The following is a 14,342-nucleotide window of genomic DNA, read 5'->3' as shown; positions in this document are numbered from 1 at the left end:
CGACAACAGGACCAAACATACGGGATCAGTAGTGTGTACTTGCAACCAGAGACATAATAAAGAGCAGACGCCGCTCGATATTAAGCTCGACTGTAGACAGGTATTTTGCAAACACTGTAAACACACACACACTAATATATGTTAGAGAAGCAGATAATGGCAGTAAAGTCAATTATTTTAATAATTTGAAGAGACAATATACGATTACACTATATATACATATATAAACAAAATACTGACTAATGAACACATATGTCTATATAAAACAATAGATAGAAGTTATATATCCGAGAAATGAATATATATAAATCATAGATGGAGTATTAATATAATATATCAGAGAAAATTATTATATAAATCATATATAGACTATCAATATAATTCATACATATATATTAAAAAAGATATATCAGAAAATTATATATATATATATATATATATATAGTTTTATATAGAAATGTGTTCATTAGTCAGTATTTTGTTTATATATAGCGTAATCATATATTGTCTCTTTCAATTATTAAAATAATTGACTTTACTGCCATTATCTGCTTCTCTAACATATATTAGTGTGTGTGTGTTTACAGTGTTTGCAAAATACCTGTCTACAGTCGAGCTTAATATCAGAATATTCTATTACCTATTATTATCTATTATTCCCGCTATGAATATTAAAATACGCTGCACCATTTGTCTTTTTCCTACTTTGGAGAAAAGAGAAAGCTTGACACGTTCCAGGCCTCTGCTTAGTGGTCAAATGTCATCATGTCGTGTTCTGTAATGTAGAGTGATCTTTGAAGATTGGCTGGGTGAAAACCACATGCTTCTCGACCATGTGTGGAAATGACCAAATATGATCACTTGCCCCATGAAGGGTTAACTGCTACTGTGTAAAGAGAATGCTGCTGTTAAAAAGCACTTTATTTAAAGTGTTTGTAAACCAAATGTTACTGTTGTTTGTTCATTTAGCAGTACTTTTAAAATAAAAGTGCAGAATACACTACTTTTTAAATTTATTATTAAATACATATAATTAATAAAATGTACACATTTCAGAGCTGAGCTTTGAAAGGCCTGTCTTGGATTCTCTCTCTCTCTCTCTCTCTCTCTCTCTCTCTCTCTCTCTCTCTCTCTTTCTCTCTCTCTTTCTCTTTTTTTCTCTCTTTCTTTAGTGTGCCTGTAAAGGTCGCTGCGGAAACAGGCAGTGCCGATGTCGCAAAGGAAAGATGACGTGTGGCGAGAACTGCCAGTGCGATCATGAGAAGTGTCGAAACATGGATAACCAGGTGCCCACTGAGGTGATCTAAATCAGTATTTTCAGCTGTCTGCTGATAACTGAGCTGATCTTCCGATTTATCACACATCTGCTGACAAGTTTTAATTTTTAGAACAAGAAAATGGCCTGCTGATGTATTCACACCTTTTCATGCACAGTCTTTACATCTCTGCAAATTTCCTTTTCTTTTTAGCAAGGAATATTTTAATAGTTTTCAATATACAAATGACGTTACGTTGCTGTTTCATGGTACAAATGCTTTGCAAAACACACACACACACAAATACCCCCAAAAAGTTGTAATCAAAAGGTTGTTATTCATCTCGCTGTCCCTGCCTGTCATTGGATGAATATCGCCAGCTGGTGTTTAAACGCCAAACCACAGAGCAACATTCACAAACAGCAACAGTTTATATGCAGTGGCACTATTAAAAATCGAATGGCCGCTAAAATGAGACACATAGTGGCTTCATAGATGTTCCAGCTGTGGTCAATGGGTAAGAGAAACAGCACTGTGGTTCTTCACATGAATTAAGAGTAAACAAAGAGAGCTTCAAAACAAATCCATTATTCAAACATTACAGTGATGTAATTAGGTGGATCTGTGGTGACTCTTGCCTGTAAACAAAAGTCCACTGGTTCTGAGAAGAGTTGCGAGTTCAACCAGCTCTAAACCGTCACTATAAAACAAGCTCAGAACTAACAGCCGACTCTTGTAAGTGGAAATAGATACATTTAATATTGTTCTTCATTTCAGGATCTGAGTAATACAGAAAGTGTTTCCAGAGACTCTGCGTCTCTTCAGGACGCCTCAACCTTCAGTCCTGACAACGCCACATTCTTCAAGCCGCCATCTTGCACTCCCACGAAGAAGGTAAGCTGCTGAAGCGTGAGGGGCTGACAGTGAGATGTAACTGTTCACAGTGCATCAATGCAGGACTAATGGTCATTTACTAATATGTATCGTAGGTGCTACAAGAAATCGGAGACATGGGACACTCTGCAGCAGAACTCAAACTGGTCAGAAAACCCATCTTGGCAGATGAAGAGGAGGAGGAGGAGGATGAAGAGGAGGACAGAACAACAGTCAGCTTCTTGAAGAAGAAGAAACGAATCCTGACAAGTTTTCAGAACAGCTTTTTCTCTGGCTGCACACCAATCAGAGAGGAATCGTAGTCAGGACGGAGCAGAGGAGTCCTCCTTACTTCAGCTGTCGATGTGCGTTTGGGTAAATGTTTTGTCGGTGCGGTTTCAGTCTTTTTCTTCTCTTTATGTGACTAAACCTCACGTACTGTAACTTGAAAGTCACTGTTGATTTTAAAGCTTTTCCTGTCGAAGGTAACAAGAGGACTGTGAACAACTTCGAATCGTTGAATGAATTTCACATTGAGATGATGAGGAAGCCTGTACATGGCTTTTAGTTTTGTGTCGTATCAAAATCCCCACATAGAAGGATAGTAGGACTGCATCTGTGTCACTAACATGTTCTATGACACACATCTTGGGGAGCAACTTTTTAGGTTTTTAACTATTTTGTATCAGATCTGAATAAAGATTAAATAAAGTCAAATCTTGAATTTCAAAGAACAACAGTTTTTCTTTCTTGCCTGAATGTGTTTAATATCTAAGTGTCATAATTTTAAGATGAAGAATAAATTATTTCGATCTATCTGTTCCAATTAATTCACTTTAATCAAAGCGTTAGAGGCCTTTAATATGTAGCCGAAATGAATCACACTTTAGCTGCTTTTGTCTCATGCTAATGTATATTTATATCTCTGATAAGCGTACTTTTGTCTCTGACTGAGCAGAACGAGTGTTGAATACATTAGAAGTTAACGCATTTTATCTGAATCAGGTTCTCAGACCAGTAAAATAAACCGCTATCCAGGGAAAGTCACGTCACAAAATGTCCTTAATATTTAAAGGCAAATTTCCTTGTTTTGCTGCTTTAAGCAAAATAATTTCTCCTTTTTTCCCCCACATTTGTTAGTAAGTCAACACATCCATCTAAGTTTAAAAGCTTCAACTAAAACCGATGTCAATGTGCTTTTATTTAACTTTTGTTCTGCGTCTCATTCGCTTTTTCTGAGAGCTTTTAGTCACAAACTTTGAGGTTTGGTAAACCAAACCCAGAATTTTGCTGCTTCATTTTCAGATTTCCTCTTGACAGAACTTCAAGCATTAATGACTCATCATTGATCAGGTCGGCACGCTATATGTTCTACTTTGTTTTTATTCTCAGATGGATAAAATAATAAAATTAACTTGGAGTTCTGTCTGTGCGTCTAACTTGAATAGTTTAGAGCAGATGTTTTTAGAGAATACGTTCATTTTGAAAAACAAAAAGCTGATGAGGGTTTTGTGTCCTGCAAAATGTCAAACATTCAATGCTTTCAGTTCTGTGAATGTGTGCACATTTGCTTCTTTCTTAGGTCATGATTATAAATTGCATATTTTTGGACAGTTATTTGGATGAAACGAGCAACATGAGAAAATGTGGTCATATTTTTTAACCCAGATCTATCTGGCAAGTTTTGATGCCAGTTTTTCTGTTCGATAGCTGTCAAAGATCCTAAAGTTTGATTTGAGAAAAATGTGTTTACAATTGTACATTCCCTCAAACGAATTTATGCGTTTCAGTTTCTTGTTTCTCAGCAGCTGGCATACAATCACCGTGTGCTTTGTTACACACTTCTGCTTAAATATCCATTTATTCAACAAGCCACAGATACAGGTCAGGAGATTCAGTTAATTTTTTATCCGACTGAGGCAAAAAATGTCAGTGACTTTGACTGGTTGGATTATTAATGCCACACAGACTTACTCTTAACCCTGTAAGACCCAAATATAGCAAATAATGAGAAAAATTAAATATATGTACAATAATAATAAAAAAATGTGTATAGAGAGAGACCCAAATATGGAAAAAAAATAGCAAAGTAATTAAAACAAACCAAAGATATAGAAAAAACTGATTTAAAAAAAGTGTATATAATTTTTTGTTTTATTTTGCTCATTTTTGTCTGTTCATATATATATATATATATATATATATATACATATAAACCCAGATACAGACAAAAATGAGCAAATATATATACATATATATCTATAAAATCTTAAATAAGCCGATGTACTTTTGCAACAGCGGGTTTTACAGGGGTAATGATTCTGGAACTGCAGATCTCTGGATTTTTCGTGGATGTTTCTAGAATTAACTGGTAGAGAAAAAAAACATCCAATTATTAATGACAGAGAAAGGGGAGAATACTGGGCAGGCTGGAGCTGACAGGGTCTTTCTCTTCTGTACCGTCTAATTCCTCTCAGTGGTTCTCCAGGTTAGATGTACAGAAGTCCACATATTGGTGCAGGTTCGGCCCTGAGGTCCTCTGGGTCCAACATGCCTCAAATCCCAATTAGTGTCTCAGTCCTGCGACTCCACATTCCTCTTTTTCGTCATTGTGACATCCTCAAGAGCTCACCCAGTTATTAGAAAGTCCCATCACACCACATAGTGTACAACAAGACGTCTTAATTCCACCGTGTGAGAGAAGCAGCTGCTAAAAAGAGACATGATGACTTCTGCTGGCTGTGTGTGCCGACACAAAGCAGGTGCACAATGCAAATAAGCTCCACATGAGCTCACTGCTGGAGGCTGCCAGCAGCTGCATTATGTTTGTTCACTCTTTGGGTTTGAGCATTACAGCTCCAGCAGCGTCTATAGAAAACTGAATAGGCAGTTTTTGATCAACAAGTTTTCTACTGAGCGGTTAAGTTGTCACTTAGCATGATTCTGCTGCCTGGTTGCACAGGTGGACCATAATACACCTGCAGGGGTTTGATTCAGGTTCCGATGAATTCCAGCCATTTAAGACTGAAACGTCTCGCAGGCTTTTGTTGACATTTCTCAACACCCAGCATGTGCCTTCATTTGGAACAAAAGCTCTCCACTGGGTGGCATTTCGAATCACAGCCAGTTCTTCTCCCTGAACTCCCCGAACGTTTTCACCTGATCAGCAGCAAAGGAAGCTGCTCTGAGTGAAGGACATTTTTTGGCTGTGATGGCTGCTGCTCAGGCCAAACAAACTGCAAGACAAAGCAGTATTGTTGGACTGAGAAACCTGCTTGCTTATTCATTCATTCAAAGAGTGATCGAAAGTGTTTTACCAGAAAGGTGCATGGAGGCAGAGGAATAAATTATAGATTTAAGTAAAAGAATAAATCCACAGGAAGAGTGAGTCTGCAGGAGACAGATGAGGAAACAGGCACATGGGGCTTAAGAGGGGAGAGATTTCATCAGGCCTCAGGGAAATAGATTATGAAGGCTCCCTCCATGAATACAGAAAATACTCATTTTGACTAGATAACAGCGTCAGATTACTGACAGCGGGACGAGAAGGAAATGAGAGGTCTCTTCTGTTTGATTCAGACCGGAGAGTCAAGGAGACAAAGGCTTTGTTTAGGATTTTAGAAATCCTTTGAGAAACGAGGAGAAGATGAGCAGTGAAGGCAGCGTCCTTTAAAATGTACAATGAGCATCAGATCAAGGTAGAAAACTTATCATGTCCAAGTAAAAAGCAGACAGACAGCCGCATACAGTGGTGGAAAAAAGTTCTCAGACACCCTTCAAATTTTACACAACCTCAAATATTATCATGACATATTTGTGGAATAATCTTTTTGGTGGTTCAAAGGGTGTGGCTGCATTCGACAGACAAATATTTATTTTATTTTATTGTTCACAAGAAAAACGAACAAAACTGAATCCTTGACAGTTTCAGTGTGTCACTTCTCAACATTGTTGGTATCAAAGTCAACAAATAACTGAGAATGTGCTCAAAACTGAACAAAAATAAATAAACCATCCCATTGTGAAAATAATATTTAGTAGTCCTGCCATTAGCAGCAGTAGAGCTGTAATTCTGGCTGGCATGTTCCCCACAAGTCTTTCACGCTGTTGAGGGCTAATCTTGTCCTATTCTTCTTGAATTGCTGCTTTTAATGCTTCTAATTTCTTTGGTTTACGCTTTGAAACAGACCTTCTGATAATCCACCACAGATTTTCAGTGGGGCTTATGTCTGGGGACTGAGCAAGCCACTCTGAGACCTGGATACTGTGCTCTTGCAGCCAAGTTCTACTGGTCCTGGATGTGTGGCAAGGGGAATTTTCTTGTTGAAACGTCCAGTTTTGTTGAAACATCCGGAGCATGTGGGTTTGGAGAATGGTACAATACTTGACAGAGTTCAATGTGTGATCACAGACAGTGAGATGACCAATACCAGCCCAAACCATGATACTGCCTCCTCCATGCTTGACAGTAGGTACTGTACATGCTGGAGATAAAGCTTCACCTGGCCTTCTGCGTACCCTCACATTAGCAGGAGGAAGAAAAAGCTACAAACTGGACTCCTCTGACCACAGAATCTTCTTCCGATTCCTGATTTGCCATTTCTTGTGTTTGGGCCCAACATCGCCGGGCTCTGTCTCTCATTGATCAGGGGCTTCTCGACAGCCTTGTAGGACCTTAAGCCATGATCTAAAAGTGTAGGTGGAACACTGGACATCAGTTTGGTTTGACTACTGCTACTGAAGCTCCTGTGATGTCATTCAGTGGTTTTTCCTGCACATATAGATCAGGATGTGATCATTTCTTGCTGAAGAAATTCTTGGACGCCCAGATCTTGGTTTGTCTTCAAGCTCTGAAAATTTGTATCTTCAGGTGTGTTTCGTGAGTGAGGTTCCTTGTTTTAGCCATTTTTTTTTTTGTCTCTGAAGAACTTTCAAATGTGCTGGCTTTATATAAATATGAAGCACAACAACAAAAATTGTGTTTTAATAAAAAGCACAACCTTCATGAGTGGATGACTGGTACCAAAGTGATCCAGTACTCAAATTTTCTCATGTATTTTTATGGAGCCAATCAATTTTAAGTTTTTCATGGCTTGCAATTGCACTTGAAGACCTAAGAGTGATTCTTAATGCAGTGTTTCACAAATGCATGGGGTGTCCCAAAGCATTTTTCCACCACTGTATAACATCGAACAGTTTATTCTGCGGCTGCACAAGGGTGTCCCCTGCCTTCGGCCGAGTCAGCTGAGATAGGCTCCAGCACCCCCTGCGACCCTCGTGAGGATAAAGCAGTGTATAGAGAATGGATGGATGGATGTTTATTCGGCTGGATCTTTGTTCTCATTAGATACACTGAGACTGTTATCAGGAAGTATTCAGAGCCAGAGGTCTTTACTAGTTTTTGCAATGGACCCTGGTCACCAGCAGAGGACGCAAACTGTTTCTCCTGTTGAAAATCTCAGTGAGCATTTCAGTCCTAAAAGCTGATTTCTACCTCTGAATATTAAACTGTAGATCATCGCAGAGAATCTCCACATCAGACGCCCTCCTCTGCAGTCTGACAGGTGGAAAATCTGGCTCAGCTTGACCCAGCAGCTCCCGATTTTCAGCATTTTCTAAGACGTGTCTGGATCCAAAAGTGAAAGAGATGAAAGCTTGAGCCTCACTGTTTCTCATTTGCATGTAAGGAGGGTGAAAGTGTTCTGGGGCTTTAATTTAAATAATTTTCAAATAAAGAATTTAATCTGATGATCTCCCAGACTGCAAATGACTCCATTTTCATTATAGAAGTTTCATTCAACTCAAGTTATATTAGCAAAGAGAGAAAAGAAAATGGTTTGAAGATTGAGGCGAAAGAGCTGATGTTTGCTTTTGGATACTTTTATGTACAGACAGATGAAAAGCTGAGTACAGTAGATTAGATTAAAACTGAAAGAAAACATTAAGATTAAATTTACAGTGTCCCTACTGATTATGGCAGCTAAGCAGTTCTACAGATGTTTCTAGGTTTTTTTGTGTAAAATTTAAATTTGGCAAATATGCAGTGCTGGATGAAGACAGTCTGTGTGACTAAAACTCTGGTGCAAATGCTTGTCATTGTATCAAGTTTAGCTACCCCTCAGAATTTTGTCTGACATTGTTCTACACAAACGCAGCAAAGTGCAACTTCCAATCTATAATTTTATGAAGAATTCTTGATTAATCATTGCTGTGAATTTGATGTGGTGCGTAAGTTTTGTTACTGTTGAAAGACAATCATAATGAAACAGCTAAAAAAAAAAAAATACGGAGGCCTAACAGTGACAAAATGTTGAGGTTGGCAGGCATAAACTATCACAAAAAAACTGAATAAATGTGTCAGTAGATAATACTTTTAGCTAAATTATTCAAACGGAGTGTAAAAACTTTCTTTTCTTACCATAGCTAGCTTGTAAACTTTACATATAGCAGCTAAACACAATGAGCTTCTATAGATAGCAACATAGCTTCACTGACCAGAGTATAAAATGTTAATCATCCATAAACTGTACTACAAGCATCAACAGTAGTTTCCTTTCGCTGGCGTAATGGATTTTAACCAGGAAGTAGCTAACATTTACAAAGTTAGCTAGCAAAGTTGAGCACCACAGCTGTGTTTAGATCGTCCACCCACCAGCTTTACAGCGTTTGCTATGAGACATCCACATAACTGTTCATGTATACAGACACTATTTGGATGTAACACTGCTACATAAATTAAAAGCTTTATATTCAGAATTATCTATGTGCACCATGTTTGTGGCCATAGACATCACACTGTTGCTGTTTTTGGGCATGTTGTAAGTGACTTATCTCTCCACAATATTGCAATAAAACTTTATAACTTAATTTACAACTTACTTTGGCTGTATTGCATCCACCTACACAGGCATGTTGAGCACCGCAGCTGTAACAGTGCTCTTATTTACCGCTCTTCAATATATTACTCATGCAAAGCATACAAATACATTTATAAAAATCTTTATTTCAAGCAGCATTTGCTCTTTTGTTGTTATAGCTTGGGTGCAGTTATTTTAACTATTAAACTCTGTATCACATTAATGATTGAAAGTGAGCAACGTAAGCCTTAAAAATAGTTTTGGTGGCTATTTTAATGTAATATTTGTAACCCTGCTGCAGGCAGAAGGACAGGCTGATGGCCAAACATTTGAGGAGTGTTAGTCTCATCAGGCCACTCAACAGGTGAGGCCCCTAGTGTAAATTTCATCATTTCAGGTTTGCAAGAGTGAATGTTCCAAACAGAACGTATGTTTCTATCTTCATTAACATTATTTTCACCTCCTTGTGCACCTGTGTCTTATCTCTATCAAGGACCATGAGAGAAAAAAAGCTAATATAAAGTTTTAATTTGGTTTGTCAAACAATTACAAGATATTAAAGCAACTGAAAAAAATTCTTTATAAAAATAACAGAATGTATCCTTGTACACAACTTTTAAATTGTTTACCTTTATTATTTGTTGATGTTGTGGATATTCAGTTAATATTTTAACTGACAAACCTTTCAAGAGTTTGTCATTTTTGGAGCTCCATACAGCACATGATAAGCAAAAAAATAAATAAGATAAATATAGATTTAAAAAGATAAATAATATTTATAAAGATTTATCTATACAAATATAAATAAATTTATTATAGAAAATTAAATAAAGCAGTGCGAATCCAAAATGAGGCAAATGTGGTAGAGAACTAATAACATACTGACAACAACATAATATCTGTAACAAGTATTCAGAAACACGTGTACACATATTAGGTTTAATATTTGTCTACTTTATTGGGCTGTGTGGATGACATTTGGTCCAGTTTGATTGATATTGATTGAAAGCTTCACAAACTGTCCTCAGATTTCATTCAAATGTTGTTTCTAATCCTGATTGGTGCACAGTGGCAGGTGACATCACCTTTCTCCAACTGAGCTCCGCCCACTCCCATCAAGCACAGAGAAGAGCAGAAATCTCCCATGTGAAAAAAGCAAAACTGCTCCAAATCAAGCAGAAAAAAAAGCCAATCATGTATGACAATATTTCTAACAGTATGAAGCTGATTAAGAACATAAGTTTCCAGGGCCTTTAAATACCATTCAGCTACTGTACTGGGAGATGTGTTTTCAGATGGTGGAATGTGGGATTTGTCTAAACATGCAAATCTAAAGAAACTGTCGGTGGATTACTTAGTGACAGACCTGGATTTCTATTGATTTATTGCCGAAAAATAATACCATTCAAACACAAATGCCTTCCTTCATGTGAGAAACATCGGATATCTGAGGCGCTGCCATGTGAAGCTTGATGATTTGAAGCAGCATATATGGTCACACAAGCATATATTTAACATCTCTCCACATTAGAGCTCTTTCTTTGGCTTCAAGTGGACCAAAGTCCAGCAAAACTATGCAGGAAACAGAAGTAACAAGTCTATAAAGCTGTGAGTAAGAGGCTTAAACTGTAAACAGACGTACATCAAGATGAGGTATCAGGCTGAAAGTGCAGATAGTGTTGTAAATTTAAATTTGACCCAAGAAGTTGCAACAGTACATGCAATAAAAGAACATCAACGGCCGTGACAAAGTCAATCATTTCTGAAATGAACTCACCCTCCACGGAGCAAAGATTTGACGTCTGCATTTGACCTTGTGCACGAGAGGATTTTATGTTCAGCAAATTGATGCTGCTATCTGATCTAAATTGCAGTTGAAATGATTATGACCCTGAGGCACCTTTAATTCAAAGGAACAAGAAATGATTTTATCTGTGAGGCAGATTAATGCTGTGCACATATTCTCTCTCCTGGAGACACTGGACTCTGCACTCAGGCGTACCAAACCCTTGAACTTCTGAGATAAGATAGCCCAGGCCTACGAAGAAAAAAGGTGTAAAATGCCATTACTTATATGAAAAACATCCATGTTTCTCTAAACTTTATGGTGATTTAAAGTATGCTAAAGGGGTTAGAACTGCATGTTGTGTAGTGAAGACATTAAATCATTACTTCTCAAGGAGAAAGGACTGAAACACACCAGCCTTTTCTGCTGATATACTGTTTCATTATGAATCAAATCAGTGAATATGACTTTTGCCCTTGTTAGATATCGCCAAAGACAGTAAGTTACTATTCAAATTGAGTCAGAAATGCAGGGTACGACAGTAAAATGTAACCTCCAGATTGTAATAGATTAGAGCTCCTTTTAACCCAGTGCCAATCACTGTGTGACTGTGTTTATGTGTTTACTGCCTGTGGCTTGTGTCACATGTTGTGCTGTTTTTTATTTACAGTCGCCTTGAATTTAAAAAACATACACTACTGGTGGAATTTATTATTCAGGGTCATGCAACACATTTCCCCCCAGTGTGATTGATATTATTAGATTTATAATTTGCCTGCATAAAACTGCTCTTTACCAACCTTTAACACACCATTCAATCAGCCCTTTTTTGTGCTGTCGTCCAATCTCGCTCGCAGACTTTTGCTTCCTCCTGAGCTGTTGCTTCATACCTCTGAGTTCTGCTTATTCCAGTGATTGTGTGTAGGTGTGTGATATGAAAAAGGTGAATGCAGCGCTACATTAGACTCTATCCTGCGGCAAAAAAGACAAATAAACTGAGTAACTCTTAGCAAATGTTCTCATCATTTATGGTAGATGCTGAGGAGCATGTGAGAGACGCCTGGTGCTTCCAGCCCAGCACGGCTCGATATCTCTAGCTAGACTCTTTTCCTCTGTTGTTCCCAAATGGTGGAACAATCTACCAAACTCTGTGCTTTCTGCTGAGTCCCTTTCTACTTTTAAGAGACAGTTGAAGGCTCAATTGTTCAGAGAACACCTAGGCACTTAATCTGACTCCACTTTAGGGGTAGAATAAGTCAGGTGGTCCAAACCCCAGCACTTATTTAGCACTGACAAAGTATTAAAAAAAAAAAAAGGGGGGGACAAAAGCGTCTGCTAAATGAAATTGTAGAATTGTAGAATTGAGGAGAGTTTATTTTACAACACAAAACTCAACAATGTGCAAAAATATTCTGGATTATGGCATGATAAATGACACTGAGCTCAAGTTTCTCAAAGTTTCATTAACGGTGTACTGGGTGTTTTTTTTTCTTTTCTGGCTGCCATGTGAGGCTGTGAATACATATTTAGTGCAGGGGACAAAAGAGATGTGCTTGATGTTGGCCCTACCCTCGGTTTGTGTCAGTGTGGAATCAGGATGTTGGACTGAGGGGCAGGGCGCCGGGCCTGTTAAATATTGACTGCAAGTGTAATAATTAACCTTCTGCCAACTCCTGATCTCTTAAACTGGCTGCCCTGCCTCGCTGCCATTGCTTCGCTGTCATTGCTGACATTTACATCTAAAAAAGGAGCTCCTTCTGACGCTGAGCTCCGTGTTTGTGTCTTCGTCCGTCTCGCCTCTGCCTGCTGTATTTCTGCTCTGCTGTGTTGTGTTGTGTTGTCTCTCAGCTGCTCTCTCGGTCCTGCTGCCTGAGTCACGACACCCTGCTGCTCTTCAAACCTTTGGCCTCGCCTGCGAAATCCACGGGGCCCTGCTGAATGTAAAGGTGAGTATGTTTTTTTTTTCTTTTAAACCTGACAAACCAGACCTTTGTGAATGTCACAACTAAATCTTTTAAGTGTTTAAGTGCCACGCTATTTGGTTCACGGATTGATCAATACAAATTAGGTGTAATTTTCAAATTAATGCTAATGTGTGTACCTAAAAAGCCATGAATGCAGCCTGATTAGTTTGCTTAACACAATTAAAACCAACCGAGTACAAGCAGAGATGCCCCATGAGGGCTGCTAATCATTGAATTAGTTTATTGTTCTGTTTTTTTTCTGGGCACAGTTTTACTGGAAGGCAAAGTCTACTGAGATGTAAACCTGCAAGCCAAACAAGATAGGATGAATGAAAGAGAAAAAAACTTATTACAGGACTTTATAGAACCTGGATCAGGTTCAAACTGACAAATGAGTGATCGAGTATGAAGCCAGTCCTTTAGTAATTATGAAGATGGTTGTCAGCAGGAAAAGCAGGGCTGCAGGTACACAGGTCAGACACACCCATATACTCGCATATTGAATGACGCCCTCATGTTGACAGCGACCATAAAATCTGTGTTATCTGTACAGGCCTTGGCCCTTTGGCTGTGCAGTTGGAGGAGCGTGAGCAATGATGCCGTTTACTTCGGGCTATAAAAACTGGGAGGAGGAAATTGTAGGGTCAAAGTCACTCTCGATAGGAGCCTCCTCTTGTACTAAAGAAGCTGCCTCCAAGCCCAAATCCTGAGTTGACCTCTGCGCTTCTTCTCCCTTCTTTCTCTCTCAGGCTTTCGTCTCATCACCAGACCGCCTCGAGGAACCTGCTGGAATCTCATCGTAGGTTTGATCACCAGTGAGCTGAGAGAGGTGATGGTTTGTCTTCAGCGCTGAGCCTTCTGGTGCTTGCTGGATGTAACAGCAACTCCATGTGGAAGTTAAGTTTTGTTCCAGTGGAGGTGCTGTTACCTGCAGAGATTCACCGAACACGGCATGAAGCCTGCACTCATCTGCTTTCCTTTTTCTTTCTCCTCTAGTTATTTTTACTTGATGTCCTGCTGAAAGCTTATGAAGATTTTTTTTTTAATATGTTGAATCCGCTGAAAAGTGATGGGGCACAAGGTGATGACCTATGAATTGACAGCCAGTGATTTCTAACATCTGCCTGTCAGTTCTGTAGGCCACTGCTGCGTTTGTCCCGCTGTACGATCCACACAAGACAGTTTGGGTTTCATGTACTTTGTGCATTTATGAATCAACCGTGGCTTTTTGTGCTTTTAACGTGAATAAAACAAGTGAATAAAACCTGAACATGTTGCTCTGTGAGTGTCATTTTCATTCTGTTTCGCTGTGTAAGAACTCACTTTGATATGTACAATCCGAAATTACAACAAAGATATTAGGGAAATATAATTTTATTGTATATGAAACTGCAGGGTCATTAAAGGAACAGCAAAAATGAAATTGAATTCAGAGTAAACATCTATTGATCTCATGTTATGCTGAATCTGAGATGCCCTTAATGCCTCTAAATGAAACTGGAAGGAGAAGATGCAGATAAATTTGCTATTTCAGTCTCAATAAGACGTTTGCACCCACACTCACCATGGTTATTTTCACATCAAGATAAAACAATAATAACAATTT

The 14,342-nt window shown here is 38.5% G+C and overlaps 1 protein-coding gene across 4 annotated transcripts in view; it reads left to right on the top strand.

Annotated features, from left to right (window-relative positions):
- Positions 1-2,945, top strand: part of kif4 (kinesin family member 4) — a 62,148-nt gene extending 59,203 nt beyond the window's left edge. For 3 of the 4 annotated variants that reach the window (XM_051937853.1, XM_051937854.1, XM_051937855.1), the window contains exons 29-31: positions 1,173-1,298; positions 2,034-2,150; positions 2,246-2,945. In XM_051937853.1, the coding sequence (XP_051793813.1) occupies positions 1,173-1,298; positions 2,034-2,150; positions 2,246-2,452 (450 nt within the window). In that variant the 3' untranslated portion in view covers positions 2,453-2,945. The remainder of the gene's footprint in view (positions 1-1,172; positions 1,299-2,033; positions 2,151-2,245) is intronic. The other variant, XM_051937857.1, reaches the window with a different exon arrangement.
- The last annotated feature ends 11,397 nt before the right edge of the window (positions 2,946-14,342 follow it).

This window comes from Acanthochromis polyacanthus, chromosome 17 (assembly GCF_021347895.1).
Source record: "Acanthochromis polyacanthus isolate Apoly-LR-REF ecotype Palm Island chromosome 17, KAUST_Apoly_ChrSc, whole genome shotgun sequence".
NCBI lineage: Eukaryota > Metazoa > Chordata > Actinopteri > Pomacentridae > Acanthochromis > Acanthochromis polyacanthus.
Note: the sequence above shows the minus strand (reverse complement) of the source record. Positions and strands in the feature narration are given on the sequence as shown.